This window comes from Chrysemys picta, chromosome 7 (genome assembly GCF_011386835.1).
Source record: "Chrysemys picta bellii isolate R12L10 chromosome 7, ASM1138683v2, whole genome shotgun sequence".
In the NCBI taxonomy this organism is placed as follows: domain Eukaryota; kingdom Metazoa; phylum Chordata; order Testudines; family Emydidae; genus Chrysemys; species Chrysemys picta.
In genome coordinates, this window is record NC_088797.1 from 91,698,986 (window position 1) to 91,719,763 (window position 20,778).

A 20,778-nucleotide genomic window follows, 5' to 3' on the forward strand; every position below is an offset into this window, starting at 1 on the left:
GTTCATATGATCCAATGGAGAAAGTCTCTTGGTCCCTTTCTCATAGTCGAAAAACAATGTTACTCTGGCTCACGCCTCCTGGTACTGTCGGTGGCCGGTGATGTACTCGATGTAGATGTCCCTGGACCATCGGGTGGTGTCTGAGACCATGAGGCGCCGCATGAGCCGTGCATAGCGTCGACCGATCCCGCAGGTCCGCAGCACACGCTCATTGCAGGGGTCCCAAGCGCCCAGGGCTCCGACAATCAGGGCATCCGTCTGCACCTCGTGGCCCTTCGCTCTCAGGGTGTCAGCCAGGGGGGGCGTACTTTTCCAGCTTACGAGCTCGGGCTTCACAAAATGCCGGGGTCCTGTTCTCAAAAGAGACCGTGACGTCAATGAGGATGATCTTTTTCTGGGCCTCGTTGGTGATGACCATGTCAGGTCGTAGCTCGCTGTCGGTACCGGGGATGGCGCAGTTCACAGAGATCTCCCCCAGGCGTGGTGTGATGGCTTTCACCAGGCGGTTTTGGATGGCATTGTGGCACAGCTGCCAGGCTCTGGAATGGGGTTTGCAGCAGCACAGGACGTGGGATAGGGTCTCGTTGGAGTAGCCGCAGTTCCTGCAACGCTTGTCTCGGTTCCCGTGGTGGACTGCTCCGTTGAGCGGGACATGCTAAAATCTGGTACTGTAATCAAACAGGAATTGATTTCAATGAAGTTTTGAGTGCTCAGGTGTTGTAGAAGAGCGCTCAGAGAATAGTTTATTGACCAAAAAAATTCAGTTTTCATCAACTCAAAACTATTTGCAAATTTGCAGAATGTTTTTGGCCACATTTTTTTCAGGCTGGATTCACAAGGGGACTTAGGTGCCATTAACAAAATGGTCAGAGGAGGTAGTAGTTGTGGTGCTCCCCTTATGCCTAATAGCCCAGTGGCTAGCACCTTCACTGAGGCTGTGGAAGTCTGAATTCAAATTCCTTCTCTGGAGCAGGGAATTCAGTGCATGCCTCCCTCTCGCAGGTAAGTACACTTACCACCACACTATAGGGTATTCTGGGATAGGTCTTTGTGTCTCTCCTATTGAAGTTGTTCCACTTTATATAAATAAATAGTTAGTGGGCCAGAGAAAGTGAGGATAATTTTATAGTCTAGTGATTAGAGCTCTCACCTGGGAGTAGGAAGACCCAAGTAAAAGTTCCTACTCCAGTTATTATTCATTATTTATACATATTATCTTGAAAGAGAAAGTGGAGTGTGAGGTGAAGATCAGACCAAGTATCTAATTTATTCCGTCTAATGCTTTTCATTCCAGAGGATCAAAAAGTACGTAAATTGCTGTATTAAAAAGGCATCATATCATCCACCATTGAAATGCAACTACTCCTGGGGTGAAGCACAGAAGCTGTTTCTGTTTAACAATGTACAGCGACATTAGTCCTTGTTTTAAGACAGAAGAATATCATAGTCATTTGAAACCAAAAGGGAAATTTTTGCAAGTTTTCACTAGTATTTTCTCCAGTTAATATATTTTTGCTTAATTCTGTTTTTACACATGATCTATTATCAAGATGTAGCTTCAATTACAAAATACACTGTATAAGACACTAAAAAAGATGGCATGGCCCCCACTTTGATGAGATTATAAATTTGGTTGATAAAGGTATCTGTGTTAACATAATACTTAACTTCTGTAAGACATTTCATGCTCCGATTTAAAAAAAAAATAGCAGGACATTTTGATTACAAATAATTGCATTACACAAAATCAATGTAGCCCATATTACAGGGATAAAAATGTATTGATAGAACTAAAAAGTACTTGTAAATGGGGAATCATAATTCAGAAGGGGTGTTTCTAGAGGGATACTGCAGGGATCTGTTCTTTGCAATTCGGTATCTTTATCAATGATCTGAAAGAAAATATCAAAGACATTGCTGGCAAAATTTGCAGATGACACCAATATTGGTGGCGTGGTAAATGATGCGAACAGGTCAGTTTTACAGACCAATCTGAATCACTTGATAAGGTGATCTCATTTGAACAGCAAGTTTTTAATATAGCTGAACACCAGGTCATACATGTAGAAATGAGGAATGTAAGTCACACTTATAAAGTGAGAGGAAGGTTCTGAAATGCGATGGCAATGAAAATGCCTAGAGTTAATGTTTATACAACCAGTAAATATGAGCTCACGGTGTAGTGTAGCAAAGATGGCAGTTCCAATCCTGGGTTTCCTAAGCAAGAAAATATCAAGTACGAGTAGGGAGGTAGTATTACCTCTGTGTACAACATTAGCGAGACCATTACTGAAAGATTGTGTCCAGTTCACACTCCAAAAAGGTTGCTGACCAATTGGAAAGGGTTCAGAAAAGAGCAACAAGAATATGATTCAACGTCTGGAAAACATGTCTTATAGGGTATGTCTACCCTGCAAGTGAAGGTACAATTGTAGCACTGGAAGGCATACCCATACTAACGTTAGTTTAGCTAGTACAGGTAACAATACAGTAACTCCTCACTTAACATTTTAGTTATGTTCCTGAAAAATGCGACTTTAAGCGAAACGATGTTAAGTGAATCCAATTTCCCCATAAGAATTAATGTAAATTAGGGGGTTAGGTTCCAGGGAATTTTTTTTCACCAGACAAAAGACCACACACACACACACACACACACACACACAGTATAAGTTTTAAACAAACAATTTAATACTGGTACACAGTGATGATGATTGTGAAACTCGGTTGAGGTGGAGGAGTCAGAGGGTGGGATATTTTCCAGGGAATGCCTTACTGCTAAATGATGAACTAGCAATTGGCTGAGCCCTCAAGGGTTAACTCTCACAGTCTACAAGGCAGCAGGAATGGAAGGAGGGGAGAGAGTATCACAAACAGAGACACACACTGTGTGTGTGTGAGAGAGAGATGCGCATTTCCCCTTTAAGTACACTGCTTTGTTAATTAGATCAGCTTGCTGAGACCGCAGCTGCTGCTGCCAGCAAGCTCCCTCTGTCCTGAGCCCTGTTGTGTGTCCCCCCTGCTCTTTGGAAGATGGGGTAAGTGGGGTGCAGCAGCAGGGGGAGGGGGACACCCTGACATTAGCCCCCCTTTTCCTCCCCTCCCCCCCGCACAGCAAGCAGGAGTCTCGGGGAGCAGCTCCAAGGCAGAGGGCAGGAGCAGCACATGGCAATGGGGGGAGGGACAGCTGCTGGGCAGCTGCTGCACAGGGAACTTAGGGGAGCGGGGAGCTGATAGGGGGGGCTGCCGGTCCACCCTGGTTCCAAGCCCCCACCAGCTAGCTGCAATGGACTGCTCTTTCTGCAAGCAGTGGACAAAGCAGGTGGCTGCCAAACGACCTTAGAAGGGAGCATTGCACAACTTTAAACGAGCATGATCCCTAATTGATCAGCAATGTAACAACGAAACAATGTTAACCGGGACAACTTTAAGTGAGGAGTTACTGTAGTAGCAGAGTTGTTGGCACGGGCTAGCAACGTGAGTAAAAAAATAGAATCCCCAGTGTGCTTGTACAGGGGTAACCTGCCTATGCTGAAGCTTATTCCACCTCATCTGCATTATTATTGTCACCTTTGCTGGTAGATTAAAGCTAACACAGCTATGCTTACCTGTGCTACAATCATACCTTCATTGGCCGTGTAGACATACCTACATACTATGGTGATGCATTTAAGAAGCTCAATCTTGTTCTAAAAGTACCTACATGAGGAAAACATTTCTGATACAATACATATCATTAATCTTCCAGAAAAAAATAACAAGAGCCAGTGGGTTGGAAGCTAGAGCTAGAGAAATTCAGGCTAGAAATAGGGTGCATATTTTTAAACATTGGAATAACTTACCTAGGGCTGTGGTGGATTTTACATAATGTGAACTCTTCAAATCAAGAGTGGATATCTTTCTAAAAGATATTCTGTAGCTCAAACAGACGTTACGGGTTTGATGCAGAAATTACTGGATGAAGTCCTATGACCAGTGTTATGTAGAAGGTCAGACCAGAAGATTATAATGGTCCCTTCTGGTCTTAACATGTATGAATTAAGGAGAGCACTTTAGTTTATACTTAGGTCCATCACTATTCAGAAAAACATTTTTTAAATGGTTAACACCCCCTGATGTACCTAAATGCTGTGTAGAATAGGAACAGATTTAAGCATGTGCTGAATCAAGGTCATGCTGAAAAGGTAACAAATTAAGATGGGATCATGAATTAGTAGTAGTGATAGTTGTATTTTCTAAGGTGTCTTTCTGCATAGTACATTGGTGTATTCAGTGCTTGAGATCTGGGCCTACTAGTTTGAGGGTCCTCAATTTAGTAACAAGTAATCAAGACTAGAATCTGGATATTACCTGAATATTACCAGGGAAATAACAAGGAATTATTTTTGAGGAACACGAAAGAAATATTTCTCAAAGGAAGTGGGGGAAATTGAAAGGATTGTCTCTTACTATGTGTTTGTACACTGCCTAGCACAAAGGGGTCTAGTCTTAGTTGGGTTCCCTAGCAAGGGCTCGTACAGTGAGAGACAAAATCTCCTTATTCACTATGAATTTGCAAGAACTGGCAGAACTGTCGTTGTCTTGCACACATTGAAGTTGGGCAAAGGGAGTTAAATAAACTATTAGAAGAGACACCCAAAGTTTTGATTAATCTTTTTAAAAAAGAACCCATGACTTTTTTGAGGTTTGTCTCATATTTTCTTTAACTTCGGAGGAGGGCAGATTTGATATTGGAAGAGAATGTGGTATTGTGGCATTCATAATGAGCATGTGGATTTGTATGGTTGTGATGATGGGGAGCATGGAGGTGACGTCAAAGTCAATGCTTCTGTAACTAGCAATTTCCCAGATTTTTCATGATTGTTTTGATAGGATATGTTCATGATCAATCTTAACTTTGTTAAAAAACGTTTTTGTGTGGGCCGTGTTCTAAATTCTCTAAATCATATTTATAGAAATACCCTTTTCCTCCACAGGACAGGGCTCAAAATCTTAATGAACGAAGAACAAGTACAACCACCCTCACAGTTGATGTGCTTGATGGGGATGATCTTGGACCAATGTTTCTCCCATGTGTCTTAGTGAACAACACTCGTGACTGTAGGCCACTCACCTACCAAGCCAGCTTACCAGAGTTCACTGATCCTGTAAGTACTCAATGAACTCTCTTTCTTGGGTTCTTAATTTCTCCTTCACTCTTTCCTAAACAAGTACCGGTATTATGTTTTTCTACAGACAAAATAGGAAACTATTATACATTTTTGTTAGTTATTGTGTACCTAATTAGAATAAGTGCTTCCATTTGCAGGCATGAAATACACATCTAGGGCTGAGTGAGGTTCTAGTGGGGTGAGCCACCTTGGCACTCAACTTGAAGTTTGCAGATGGAATTGAGAGACAGGGACAAGCTGAGGTCCCTGGGAACAAAGAGGGGACAGGAGCAGAGGGACAGGTTTGATGGGGCAGGGACAGAAGAGGGCAAGCTGTGGGGCACAGGAGCAGAAAGGTCTTAAAGCACTAGAGCAGGGGTCTCAAACTTAAATGACCACGAGGGCCACATGAGGACTAGTGCATTGAACCGAGGGCCGCATCACTGACACCCCCCCTCGCTGCCTCTGGCCCCGCCCCCACTCCACCCCTTCCATTAGGCCCCGCCCCTGCCCCACCTCTTCCCACCCCTTCCCTGCCCCAATCCAACCCCTTCCCCGAAGTCCCCACCCCAACGCTGCCCCCAGGGTGTGCAGAAAGGGTGCAGGGTGCACCAGGGGGCTCAGGGCAGGGCGTTGGGTGGGGTGCAATAGGGTGAGCGGTGCGGCAGGGGGCTCAGGGCAGGGAGTGCAGGAGGGGTGTGGGATGTGGCAGGGGGCTCAGGGCAGGGGGTTGGGGTCTGGTATGTGGCAGGGGGCTCAGGGCAGGGGGTTGGGGTGCAGGAGGGATGTGGGATGTGGCAGGGGCCTCAGGGCAGGGAGTTGGGGTGCAGGGTGCGGGCTCCAGCCCGGCGCCACTTACATAGAGCGGCTCCGGGGTGGCAGCGGTGCACACCGGAGCCAGGGCAGTCTTCCTCCCTGCCTGCCCTGGCCCCTGGCCCTGCGCTGCTCCGTTCCAGGAAGCAGCTGGAATCCTGTCCCTGCAGTCCCTGGGGGAGGGAGGGGGCTCAGGGTTTTGTGTGTGCGCTGCTCTTGCCGCTTCTCTAGGTACCTCCCACGAAGCTCCCATTGGCCGCCGTTCCCTGTTCCCGGCCAATGGGAGCTGCGGGGGGCGGTGCCTGGAAGGAGGCAATGCAGGAGCCTTCTTCCTCCTTCCCTCTCCCTCGCCCCCGGCCCAAAGGGGCGTGCTGCCAGCCGCTTCAGACAGCGGCGCAGGACTCACAATGCCACAGGGGGCAATCCTGTGGGTAGGCAGAGGGGCGGGGGTGGGCACGTGGGGAGCCTGGCGGGCCACACGCAAGAGCCGTGCAGGCTGCGTGTTTTAGACCATTGCACTAGAGTATGCTGTCCTCCAGAATCTGGAATGGAACCAAGTATTCCTGATAGAAAACATTCTTCTGCTGCCTGGCAAAGAGCTGTGAAACCACTGACAAAGTGTGTGTCTCATTCCCCTTTCAGGCCTGATCTACATAGAGGATAGTAGCCCACTTCTAGTACCTGTTGGTCTGTTAACTCAAGTGGTAGAGGCATGTGCTTTGGATTTAAAGATTCCAACTCAGTGTTATGATTTTAGGCCTAGGTATGTTATGGTCTGGAGGGAGCACCTACATAATTTAACATCTAGTCTCCATGCCTATGCATTGCTTGCCTCATTGTGGCGAAGGCCAAGAGGGTGTTCATTAACTGAAATGTCTATACACTAGTGACTAGGACTGAGTCTGCTAATTCATATCACAACTGAATAGCTGTTAACATAAGATAATAATGTTGACTTGGGTCAGATTTTAACCAGTCTCCTACAGATATTTGACTTCATATCCCATTACTAGGAGCACTATTTATGGAAGAAAGGACATTTCAGATATCTTCTATTTGGGTTTTTTCTATAACTTATGCTATATTAGGGGTCGGCAACCTATGGCACGCGTGCCAAACATGGCACGCGAGCCGATTCTGAGTGGCACGCTGCTGCCCACTGAGAGGAGGAGGGGCGGACGGGCCGGAATGCACTACGCTGTGGGAAGAAGAGGGGGAGAAGGGAAGCGTGGCTGCCACAGGATCAAGCTTCTGCCTCCTGCCCCCTCAGGGGAGAGCGGTGGGGGGGGTCCCGGCCCCCCGCCCCACTCAGCCCCCACCCCCCACCCCCAGCCCACTGCTCTCCCCTGCGGGGGCAGGAGGCAGAAGCTTGGTCCTGCGGCAGCCACGCTTCCCTCCTCCCCCGCTTCTTCGCACAAAGTGGTGCATTCTGGCCCCTCCTCCTCCCAGAGGAGCAGAGCTGAGCGCAGCGTGCTCACTGCTCTGTAGAGCAGGCAGCGAGAGGTAGGGAAGGCCCCGGGGGAAGGGGGTGGAACAGGGCATATCCCTCCCAGCCCCCTGCCCTGCACCTCCCCACCCCAACACACACCCATCCCTCTGCCCTGCACCCCCACAGCCCCATCCCTCTGCCCTGCACCCCCACACACACCCCAGCTCTCTGCCCTGACCTCGAGTTGCCCCCAACACCCCGCCTTCTGCCCTGCATCTCCACACACACCCCAGCCCTCTGCCCTGAATCCCCCCACACACCCAGCCTTGTGCAGGGCACAAGGCTGGGTGTGTGGGGGGGTTCAAGGCAGAGGGTTGGGTGTTGGCGGGGACTTGAGGTCAGGGCAGAGGGTTGGGTGTGGACGTGAAGGGCACAAGACTGGGTGTGGGGGGGGTTCAGGGCAGAGGGCTGGGGTGTGTGTGGAGGTGCAGGGCAGAAGGTTGGGTGTTGGGGGCAACTCGAGGTCAGGGCAGAGGGCTGGGGGGTGTGGAGCTGCAGGGCAGAAGGCTGGGGGGGGGTTCAGGGCGAGGTCAGAGCCCTCTGCCCTGACCTCGAGTCCCCCCCCCAACACCCAGCCTTCTGCCTGTATCTCCACACACACCCCAGCCCTCTGCCCTGAACCCCCCCCCCAGCCTTCTGCCCTGCAGCTCCACACCCCCCAGCCCTCTGCCCTGACCTCGAGTTGCCCCCAACACCCAACCTTCTGCCCTGCACCTCCACACACACTCCAGCCCTCTGCCCTGAACCCCTCCACACCCAGTCTTGTGCCCTTCACGTCCACACACTCCAGCCCTCTGCCCTGACCTCAAGTCCCCGCCAACACCCAACCCTCTGCCCAGAACCCCCACACACACCCAGCCTTGTGCCCTGCACCTCCACACACCCCAGCCCTCTGCCCTGACCTCGAGTCCCCCCCAACACCCAGCCCTCTGCCCTGAACCACCCCACACCCCAGCCCTCTGTCCTGACCTCGTGTCCCCCCCCAACACCCAGCCCTCTGCCCTGAACCCCCCACCCAGCGGGCTGAGCAGGCTGGCGGCGTAAGATCAGCATTTTAATTTAATTTTAAATGAAGCTTCTTAAACATTTTGAAAACCTTGTTTACTTTACATACAACAATAATTTAGTTATATAATATACACTTAGAGAGAGACCCCTTCTAAAAAAACATTAAAATGTATTACCGGCACGCGAAACCTTAAATTAAAGTGAATAAATGAAGACTCGGCACACCACTTCTGAAAGGTTGCCTACCCCTGTGCTATACCAAACAGTCAACATTTTTCTTTCGTTGAAAAAAAAAAGAAACCTTTTTTGTGAAAATAGCTTTTTGAAGGTACAATAAAGTTGATGAAAGCTATTACTGTTATCACAATCCATTCATATAGTGCTGATTGTCCTATTCCCTGCATTGTAAGTTTAGAATCTAAGGCACTTATGTGTAAAACTTCACTGACACAAGAAGTATTGACTTCAATGGGATTACTCACACAGCTTATTCCCATGAGTAAATATTTGCAGGATCAGGAGGACCTAAATTAATGAGATGAACTTCAAACTTTGCTGGAAATAACATTCTCAAACATAGCAATCTAAGAAACAAGTGGGGGTAGGCACTTATATAGGATTAGATTTATGCATTGTGTAAATATAGTGACTTCATTGGAATTACATCTGGGTTCAGTTTGGCTTATCAGCTTTCAGGAGTACTTCTCTTTGCTTTGTTCATATGGACTCTATACTCAAACCAGGATTTTTGCCACTTCTGGCCAATACGTTATCCCTGCTATTCACAGTTGGCTAAATAGGACATGATGATTCTAACTGTATAATAGCAAAACTTTTCCTCCACTAAGCCTTCAAAATCCTAAACTAATTCTTTTATCTTTTCAACTTTTATCTGACACTTCTTAATCTTCTGGGAGAGTTGGAAATGGTTTGCTAGTTACCTCTGTGGTTTTCATTGACTTCATAGGCCACTCCCAAGCTATTGGCAAAGCTTGAAGCCTTTTTTGCAGTGCAGACTGAGTTAGAAGCAAGTTAACGTCCACTAAAATAATGAAATAGCAGAACTAGGTTATGGAAAAAATGCACTTCAAAAAGGCCATATCTATTACACAAGTTTAAAGATTTATAAAAAGCACAGTATGGTTTAACTTCTTCCTTACAGATCAAAATAAAACTAGCTGTTCATAGAAGAAGCTAAGAGAAGATTCTGTAGTAGATAACCTGCAACACCACTGTTGTTATGGAGAACTCTTAGATTATAAAAGGATTAATTGGTTCCACAGCAAACCGTTTCAGTAAAGAAGCTATGGACAGAATGGACCATGAAAACTGAAATACCTTTTCACATCACTTTGTCATCAGTTGAGGTACATAAGCAGGGTGTTAGAGAAATTTGTTTTCCCATCCAGCGAAGCATAAATAGGTGAGGCATCCCAATTGCTTCAATAGGACCACTCATTTTCTTAAAGTTCAGCATCTGTTTAAATGTTCTGCTGGAAAAGGCCTTGCATTGTTCCCACGCATACTTAAGGCCCATCATTTTCAGTATTTACTGATTTCCCCCTCTTCCCCCCCCCCAAATCCCTAGGTCTTGAAAAAACCAGTATTCATGGTTTTACCAATTATCACCCAAATTTTGGCTCTTTGGGGACCGGGTGCCCCCTTGCAGAGTCCCAACCAGACTTCAGTGTGGACTTCCACTCCCCTCCTGATCCTGGCCCTTCCGCATGGCCTCGTCCATTTCCTATGCACAATATATGTCCTGTTTGTATTTCAGCATTGTTGCAGAGGGGTTACTTTTCTTTACAGTGAATAATACAGGAAATAATAATGAATCCCAAACAATGAAGTTTTAAGCTTAAATTATGTCACTACAGCTGCTTGGATGAAGATGTTTCATTTAAAAGATAATATACTCCACTGAATTGACCCTAAAATAAAGCATTTATAAGCACAGTATTAAATATGGTTGTAGTAATAATCATTTTTTTTCAGTCTTCTAAGATTAATTATCTTTAGCTGGCTTCTGTCAAAGCTTTCTCTGATGTAAAACCCAGATTATTTTTTCGAATGTAATTATTTTCTTTAGTGACTCTAGAGCAGCTTGTTACATTGGCAACATGGAAGGAATCCACATAGGGTGTACTTTGTTTACTGTCTTTGGCTGGAATGATAGAAGAGGCAGGCAAAATTAATGGGCTGCTTTGTTACCAGAGAACTGATTTATTTATACCCCAAACAATGTCAGGGTTTATATTATGCTTTCTAGGACTGGGATTGATTCATGCCAGTATTATTAACAATGTTAAATCTGCTGCAAGCTGTATTTAGGGCTATATAATTAGTATTTATACACCTGTAGAAACATGTTCTAGGTCCCTGCTTGCAAGGGATGAATACCAGCTGCCCCAAAACTGCCAGTTTCTCAAGCAGACCAAAAAAGGGTATCAGAGGTCTTTCTTTCTTTCTTTCTTTCTTTCTTTCTTTCTTTCTTTCTTTCTTTCTTTTCATATTTGCTTGTTGTGAGTAAAATTATATGTTTATAATAGCAATACTGCCCTTTTAGTCTTTAAGGTACTGTTGTTAACCACTCAGTTTTGGCAGTATTTAGGACTCAAGGTGAAACAAATTCTCGGAAAACTGGTAATGGATTGTTTGGGACTGACATTTCTGCAACACCACCACCAATGTTTTACCTTAGTAAATTATTGTAACTAACTCTTTAACATTATAATCTGAGTTTAAGGTAGTGTGAAAATCATTATTAATAACATCAAGCTGCTGTGATGTTGTGTGACAACTCTGTAAAAAGGCCAGAGCATTAAATGCTTTGGCAGCAAACTCATAGCTGAAAACAAAAACAAAAAAACTATGGGCTTGATCCAATGACCAGAAGTCCTTCCATTGACTTCAGGGGGCTTTAAATCAGGTCCTAAAGGGGAGAGCAACCTTTAAAAAAGCAAAGATAAAAATCATACAAATGTGACACTTGTTCAGACCTTTATCCAGGAAACAGAACATTCTGAGCCAATGGTTCTCAAACTTTTTTTTTCCGCGGACCATTTGAAAATTGCTGATGGTCTCGGCGGACCACTTAATGATCTTTCCAAATATTGTTTGTACCATTAGCTAACTATATTGTAAAGCACTTTGGATAAAAGCACTATATTAAATAAACCTTAATAATAATAACTTTTTTTGTTCTACAAATAAAAGCACACAACTCATATTTTAATATCAGTAGTCTTACCTTCTAATGTGATGGATGTGCCCTTTCTCTCCTGCTGTGGCAGCCCCCGAGCTGGAGCTGGGAAGGAGGGGGGGTCTCTCACCCGCCACAGCACCCACAGAGCTGAGGCTGGGAAAGAGGACCATCTGTCCCCGGCAGCCGCAGCCATGGAGCTGGGGAAAGTTGTCTCTTTCTCTGGCCACCGGAGCCCTGTACATCCCAAATTCCCCCCACCCCCTCTTCTCATGCCAGTGCCCCCTCCCACCTATTCCTCCCAAGGCCACCACCTCACCTTACATGTGCGTCTTCTTCAGGGTCCAGGCACCTAATTAGTGGAGCCACGCCTGCCCTTCATTCTCTCATGTGCGACCACCCAGGCGTGCATCTTAGAGGGAACTATCCGCGGACCACCTGAATGGAGCTCATGGATGACTGGTGGTCCATGAACCACAGTTTGAGAACCTCTGTAGAGTGAGCAACAAATTCTGTTCTCAATTTCATGTATGCAAAGCCTTTTTTTTCAAGTGAAAGCAGAATCGGGCCCAATTTTTTTTAACCAGATAAAAAAAGTCTATAGAATTATACATGAATGACACAGTAAAGATTTTATTAGGACTGTGGGTAAATTATTATTATTATTATTATTGGCTACATATAAATCCAAATAGCTGCATTAGTGCCTAATGAAAATCGGAGTCCTTAAAGAGCTCATTGAATAGGACCAGAAAAGGCAGTCAGTTGTCTCTCCTTCCTTAACTCTCGAAAGTCCCAGATACCTTAACCTAGGAGCAGATTTCGAGTGGATTCATGGGTTCATTGACACCCACAGATATCATGAAACTAAGAATGAAAAACCTGAGTGATGCTATGATCCCATCCACCAGGTTGCAGTGCCCAGAATGGGGAGCTGAGATTAGGGGTCCAGGCTGCTACTGTGGGTTGTCAGTGCCACCCTTGACTACAGCTCAAAATCATGTCAAAGAAGTATTTAGTATAGTGTACCCATTGAATCAGGAGACTATGTGCACTCCAACTTTAGCCTCAGAGTAGCATTTCTCATTCCCCTAAATATACCTCTAGTCTCTGTTTTGCTGTATTTGGTCCCATGTACTTCATCTGGCCAGATTATTGTATTTCTCCAGAAGAAAACTATAATGGTTTTTGTTTCATCTTGAGTGAAAATCTTGTTTATTTTTAATCATTACTTTAGCTCTGTGTATTCTTCTTATTACACATGTGTAGTCCTTTCTAAATCCTGCTAAATTCTTGGCCTCAATGATATCTTGTGGCAACGAGTTCCACAGGTCAATGATGTATTGTCTGAAAAGTATTTTCTGTGGATGAATGATGTATTCTAGATCCAGATTAACCAAGTTCACTAAAGGATCAAATTGCTTTGCACAGATTCCAAATTGTCACTCTTGCATCTTCTCCTTGAATGATTATACTCCTGCTGTGAATGGAGATTGAGTTCCTAGAGAAAACCATGTGATTCATGCTGGGTATATTTTATTTTTACTATTTCTTTATCTGATAGGTTTGAGTAAAGTTAAATATGTTTCAAATCTGTTGAGGAATAATTCAGCAGGTGAACAATCAGTAACAGTATATTAAGTTCATTAGACCTTTAGTAAAAAGTTTACAAGACAAGATTAAAACATTAATCCCATTTTGTCCTAAGTATCACTTTTTGTAAGGTCCTGTACTTGTATTTTTGTAGTTCCCATAGAGATGGGATCGTAAATAATAATAGAGAATGTTTAATATGTTTCAGTAAATTGCTGGAATTCTTTTGAATAAAATTGTTTCACTATCAAGTTCCCTTTTCCTCAAGCTGTTCATCCATCCATATAAAATATTAACACTCCATGGTGCCCCTATGGAATTTATTTTGCCCATTCAAATTAGGACTCCTTACTTTGTATGACTGTAAGGCACTGGACGAGGTTATTGCTTATGAATGTACCACCATGGTAAAGTTTATTATTTCCCCAGATATAGAGGTTCTTTTGTTCTGTACCTTTATATTAACTGTTGTACATTCTGTTTATTATCTTTGTGTTTGTGTCACAAAGTGGGATGGGCCTTTTAAGAAGGTGGGTTTAGCTGTACCTATGATTAATTAGCTATATCCCAGATGATGGGTCTGAGGCCAGAGATATCTGCAGGACATCTGGTCCTTAGATAAAAGGCCAACAAGCAGCTTCTGGTGAAAAGTAAGCTCCTTTAGAAGTCCCTGGGGCTGAGGAAAGGACCAGGCTTATCTGACTGACTTAGGTTGAATTTTTTTTTTTTTTAAATAAAACTCTCCAAAACAGGGACAGAAATCAGGTTGGTTTTGTGAGTGCTATCTGATACACTGGCCAATGAGTTGGATTACCAGCTTACAGTTTACCTCCAGAAATAGCTTCTCAACAAGACATTCATACAATGCAATCCAGGGCTCGAAAGCATAGAAATATTATCACCTGGAGTTTGCTAAGTAAACGTATTTGTTCTATTGAGTATTCTTCCTTAACTACAATACAAATTAAGACTACAAAGTTTCCTTGGCCACAAAGTTGGTCAGCCATTCATAGTGTACTTTTATACTTAAGACAGGGCAGAGATTTTCCAAGTCAGTGAAACAAATGTTTTCTCAGAAAAGATAGGTTATTGCTACTTATATAGCAAGAGAAAAACCTCATGCCTACCACATGAAGTTCAACAGATAAACCATCAAGATTAGCATGCTCTGCCCATTTACCATATTTTGAAACTACATGACAAATAAGATCAATACCAATTGTTGAATTCTCAATACATTTCAGAGTAGGTATGTCTGATTTGGAACTTAGAATACCATCAATGGTTTATGTGAATTTTGTTTCAAAGAGATATTTGTAGAATTTTCATATTTGAGACCCTTTTTCAATTTTTGTGTATTTTTAGTCACTGCTTGTTGAAGTTCTAGAGACAAAGGCAATGGTTTCTCTTTGCCATCTTCATGTACTGTTATAGCTCAACATCATATGGTGAGGCACTTCAGCAATATGGACTAAATTATGATGTGATACACCAGTGCATAGCTAATGTATCACATGATAGCTCTTTCCATTCATTGAAAACATTGTTTGAGCTTTTCCAGAGCTGATCCATTTCTAGTAAGTAATGTATTTTAAAGTTTTTTAAAAATTAACAAAATAATAGATCTAAAATTGGTTAGCGTTCAGAAATATTTTTCAGTTGTGGTTCCTAGACTTATGACTGCAATATATTAGAATTTAGGTGCAATCCTTTATCATCTATGGTATGCCCTAGATACTTTTTATTCAATTCTATACTGACTTGGGTTTTGGTGATGGGCCCACACAAGCCTGATTGATTGCGGCAGGGGGAGGGGAGAGCAGGAGGCCTACAATAGCCTAAGGGATTGATGGAGATGGGACCCATGCAAGCTTGAGTCATTGACAGTGGACAGGGTTGGGGCATACAAATCTAATTGAAGGTAAAGGTAGCTGGGCACATGCAGGCCTGATTGTCAGTCGAGGTGTGTTTGGGCCCATGCAAACTTGACTTTAGTGGTAGATGGGCCCACACAAACCTGAGTGATGATGGAGGCTGGGTACATGTAAAACCTTCTCCATCATGAGCTACACTTTTCCTTCAACTTTTGTTCTACAACAGAAAAGTGTGTATACGTAGCTGTTGATAGATAAAATATTCTCCATTAGCTGCAATTCTGTCCCCAACAGGTCTGCTTACCACCTCTAAATCTCGATAAACCATTATAAAATACACAGAAAATGAATATACAAAAACTTTGGGAGAAATTAGGTTTGATAAAAACAACATACCTATACAGAATCAAGGAAAAGAGTTCAGCCAACTAACAGTACATATCCTCTCCTCCACTCATAGGCATGCACCTTACTCCTCTTCTTCAACTGCTTGTACTTATAGGTACTCCACCTTAGGTGCACATACGTTCCATGCACTTTTGCCAGCTGGTTTTGTATGATCTGCACATGCGTCCTAAGTATCCTTATTCCCTGTACCAAGTTTATATAGGGCAGTTTGGGACCTGCTTCCACTCATTTCCTTCTAAATGGCTTCAGGCCTGATATGTAGTGCTGCGGTGTCTGCATAGTTTACATACCGTTAGTAAATTTTGATAGTTTTAGCTAGTTTTAGAGTAGTTTTAGCATTAGTGTTCAATAATAGTTTCTTTGTAGTGTAAATAGTTGAACTGAGGGATTTCAGGCCTTACTTTCAATTGTTCCCCTTATTTTGACCTCTTCCACCCCTGCATTCTTCCCTTGGATGGGGGACGTTTTGGGGATGACATTTTTTTTCTTTATTTGAACCTGGGGGGGAATGGCTGAATCCCCTTGAAGTCTTGTGACATTTTTAGGAGGGAAGTTAGCCCTGTGAGCAATAACTCCAGTTGTTTATTTTGTTTAGGGAAAGCCCATATGCCCTCACATTGTAACATTTGCAGTCTTTTAAAATAGAATAATACTAAAAGAGACCACAGAAACAAATGTGAGAATTTCTCTCATGGAGTCTTTAATAAGACCTTTGTCAGAACTAGACTCTTCTGACCCAACCTGTACGTGGAGAAACCAGTACTCAGGGTGCCCCCCTGAAGTCAGACCCCTCCAAGACTCCATCATCTGGTGGGTCTCAGGGCAACCTTTGGAGACAGGGACAAGGACTACTTCCAGGCATAAGAGGCCTAGATCTCCTTCTGCAGAAGTTGAGAAATGAAAGTGGCCAAAATCTTGAAATCTCATGTTCGGGCCCAAGTGCAGCTTTGTTGGTACCATCCTGCGTACACAGTGCAGGATGGTACTGGCATCAAAGACTGGTTCAAGTGCTGTGATAAGGACTAAGGCTGTTATGAAGAGCAAGTCATCTTCTTCAAGGCATACAGTACCGGTTGCAGCCAAGACCATAAGGATAACAGTACTGATCTTGATGACCGTCAGATACTACAACACCCACTAGCCATTAGGCACTGAACACTTACTCGGCAGCAATTAGACTTTAGGTACTGATCTGTTCAGACTTGACCCGGCTGCAGGGAATGTTTATGCTCCATAAGGACCTTATGGCTACTGAAGAACCAGAATCTCCCTGGTTGGCAGGTGAAGTGCAGTTATCCCAGGTACCAATTGTATCTAAATGATTGCCCCATACAACTTCATCTTCTACAGCACCTCCATTTGCCTCTGAAGAATGTTCTGAATCAGACTCTCAGTCCAGCAAGCAGGGCTCTCCAACCTATTCCCGAAGAGCCCCTTCTTCAGGATCTAGATCTGAAGTGGGGTCAGTGACATCTAAACAGGGCAGAGAGTCATATCATCACCCTCCTATACTCTGGAATGACCCACCTCGGGTATCCCCATCTTTTTCATATGACCTACACAATGGCCATACTGGAACCAATGGGATTTGTATAGGGAGCAATATCCGAGCTTCTAGTCATCCAGAGAGAGTGGATAAGAGGAAAAAAACCTGCTCCTCCATAGGATGTTTCACATCTGTCCCTGTAGTACATTTAGAGACATCTGAAGAGCAGGAGCATAAGGAGGATAAAGATATTGTATCTCAAATAAATACATCACCATCTTCCCCTGATGAGGCAGTAATGCCCTCTCTCTCCCCATGCAGATGCTTTTAAACAATTTCAGGGAGTAATGAAAAGGGTAGCTGAAACTTTGCAGGTACAGGAAGAAGCCCTTCATAAATTCTACGCTTTTGTTTCAGGTTGCATAGTCCCACCTATTAATGAGATTTTACTAGAGCCAGCCAAAATCATTTGGCAAACTCTTGCATCAGGAACACCTACCTTCAAAAGGGCTGATAGAAAGTACTATGTACTGTCTAAAGTTTCTGAGTACCTTTACTTCTATCCCATTTCTAATTATTTGGTGGTCAATGCAGCCAATGAAAGGAATATACTGGATCACTGAAGATCAGGATCCCATGGCAAAAATCAGAAGCATCTCTGCCTCTTTGGGTGCAAGTTATAGAAAGTGGCTAGAAAATGCCAAGCAGAACATCAGGATGGAAGAAACACAAACCTCTTCTTCATTATCTACTACATTAAACACAGAGGAATAGACGTCCTTATAAATCTTAATGCAGTAGTTAGGAACTATGCCCTGAATGAAATGCCCATATTCCTTAAAGTAGACTTTTTGGAGGAATCAGCTTTCATCTAAGGGTTATAAGTAGGGCTTCTGGTTTTAGGTTTTAACTGATAAACACTGATTAAAACCCTGATATAAAAAAAGAGAGAGAGACGAGTGGGGGGAATGAGAATAGTGTTTTTCCAATAAACAGCAGAAAAAAAAAACACGAGAAATGGTTACTGGTATGGAAGGGCTTGTCTATATGCAGCAGTAGTGCAAACGACAGGGGTGTGATTTCTAAAGCTCACTAACATGTTGTGCATTAATTGGTCCATGTAGATTGTGCTGGTGTGCCCTAAAAGTTTCCCAGTAATCTTTAAAACAGTACTTTATTAACTTTGCCATGTAACTTTGGCAGTACTTTGCCACATTAGGCAACATTAGAAAGAAATTATTTATTACAGTATATGCAAAGAGTTCCCGGACAACCCCAATTTTTGGACATCTACAGAAAACTAAAAAATTGCTAAAAATACCCCCCTACAAATCAATTATTCCCCAAAACAGAAGCCTTACTTCTGAGGTATCTATATTCATGTCCTATGTTTAGTGTAGGAGCGGCTGCCCCCAGAGTCTTTGGGGATATGTGGATTGTTTGTGTACACTGGGTTATGTTGCTGGCATTGTTCTAGGGGTGCTGATCAACTGCTTTTTCCCATCCTGCCATCAAAGATCTTTATAGAGTTATGGGGTGCAATGCATATACTTAATGGAATCAATAAATATAGTAAAATAGATTAACCTTATACCCTTGAAGATGCAGAGAGGGTCAATGCCAGACCCAAATATAGTGTAGCCATGCTACAGCCCCCTTGAAAATTGTAAAAGTAACATTTGTAGGCAGTTGTGTGATCTGGAGGGAAGTAGGGAAAATTGGAGCTGAAGTGCAAAGGGTTCCGTTTAGAGAAAAGTATTCTATATAACCTGAACCTTCAAGTAAAAAAATATTTCTACAACCTCCAAACCAACCGCTAACTCCTGTAAAAGGAACCCTGTGAAAAGCACTGTTCTGTAGCCATATGGGTTTAAACTACAAGATAATTCATAGGGACAATATCCATGTCAAATCTAGTCAGTTTTTAAAATATATATTTTAAAATAGTTCTGGCTACTATGCCTGTTTCAGTGGTGGTTGTTTTAAAACCATATTTTCCTGTTTTATTCAATATTTTTCTCTCCTTTTACTGTGTGAAACAAAAACAGATGGAAACTTCCTGTATAAAAGTGAAAATGGTTACAGCATTTTATATATAAAATACACAAAGTAATCCAAGTGAAAAATAAAGATTTTTTTTCAGTTATAATCAACTTAGATGCTACTTTTAATAATAAAAAGTTAAAAATATCAGATGTGTGAATTTTTTTTTTTAGGTTGCATGTTCCTCTGAGAATATTTGGTGTATATTTATTATTAAAGAGGAAATGAATAGTGACCATGACTAAGATATACAACACTTTGAAGGGCAAAGAAAAGGTGGATGTCACAAAACTGTTCCAGATGATAAAAGATTCTAATACAAGAAGGTGTAATTGAAACTACAGAAGGAACATGTACTAAGTACACAGAGAATCTACCTAGAAGTTATATGTGGCATAACATACCAAAGATTACAATAAAAATAAATTCTACAATCTGAACATATTTAAAGAAGGGTTAAGAATTAAAACTCTTAGAAGGTGAAGCATTACAGTGTGTAAACTTTTGAATGCAAACTTGGACAATGGAATAATCTCACAAGGAAGTACTTAAAATAGAATAAATGAAAGTGTGCTTATAAGAAAAAAAAGTCCACTGTAGCTGTTTAGCAATTTTACATTTGATTCTGTTTTATAAAAGTAGCATAAATATCCTAAAAAGCCAGATACTTACAAAAAGCATGTTCTGGACTTCAGTAACAGCTTTTAATGGCTATAAATGCTATATTCTATTGGTACAAGTCAATTAATTGATATTAGATGAATAAATCCTATAGATAATCACAAACAGCAATTCTTCACATCAGTGATTCTTATATTAAAAACGGTTGCTCCAAATAGCCACCAAGTTTGGGGTTCAATGTCCTTTTAAACATCACATTGATCTCAGTTTTTAATTGATGAAATCGCAGACTTTAATTACTGCTGTCACTTTTCTGTTCCTTGTAATCCATTTTATTAAAGATCATTTGTAATCCCTTCTTATCGTTTTATTGTTCGGCATTTCATTACTTTATATCTGTGTATGCCCTTTCTCTCCTGAGGTCTCAAACATCATATTCCTCCTACACACAAAGTAAGACCAAAGCCTTGCAGTTTTTAACCATTTTTTCCAATTGCTATGGCAACTCAGTGATGGATGCAGTGAGATATGTAATATAATCTGCTTCAGTGTGCTGCAACTGCTGAACTTTTTGTTTTTAACAGGTTCTTTGTAAAGATAGAATTTTGTAAGGTTTTGTTTTCCATTTTCACACTGAGGCTTTTGTTCATTTTATCATTGCAGGAGACATCAAGAATATGTGTAAATTCTCAAAAGCCTTGTATCCCTGTGTGTTCTTGGATGGAACTCAGCGAGGTGCATGAGGTTTAGTTTTCCACCCTGAAAACTAGTAAATTTGAAGCCCTTTGTGTGAACATGCTTACATTACTCACTATTGTGCAGGGTAAATAGGAGCAGTGTCTTGGTGGAGATTAGGTGTGCCTGAGGAGACATGGATTTAAACAATCCTCATCAAGTTAAAGCTGTATTTATCTACTGTACATCTTCCTCATTACTGGGCAGGAATAACTTGGTAGCCACCCTGCAACACACCCATTTTTTACTCATCACTTTTGACCATTTGCTAATATGTACAATACAGACTTAGGACTGGGTCTTTAATGGCATAAAGTTAAGTTTTTTTAAAATCTGGTGAAAATTTTGTAATACAT

The 20,778-nt window shown here is 42.7% G+C and overlaps 1 protein-coding gene across 1 annotated transcript in view; it reads left to right on the top strand.

The window, feature by feature from the left end:
• Positions 1 to 20,778, top strand: part of PCDH15 (protocadherin related 15) — a 1,392,890-nt gene that overhangs the window by 927,915 nt on the left and 444,197 nt on the right. The window contains exon 11 of the mRNA XM_065552026.1: positions 4,977 to 5,147. Within this exon, the coding sequence (XP_065408098.1) occupies positions 4,977 to 5,147 (171 nt within the window). The remainder of the gene's footprint in view (positions 1 to 4,976; positions 5,148 to 20,778) is intronic.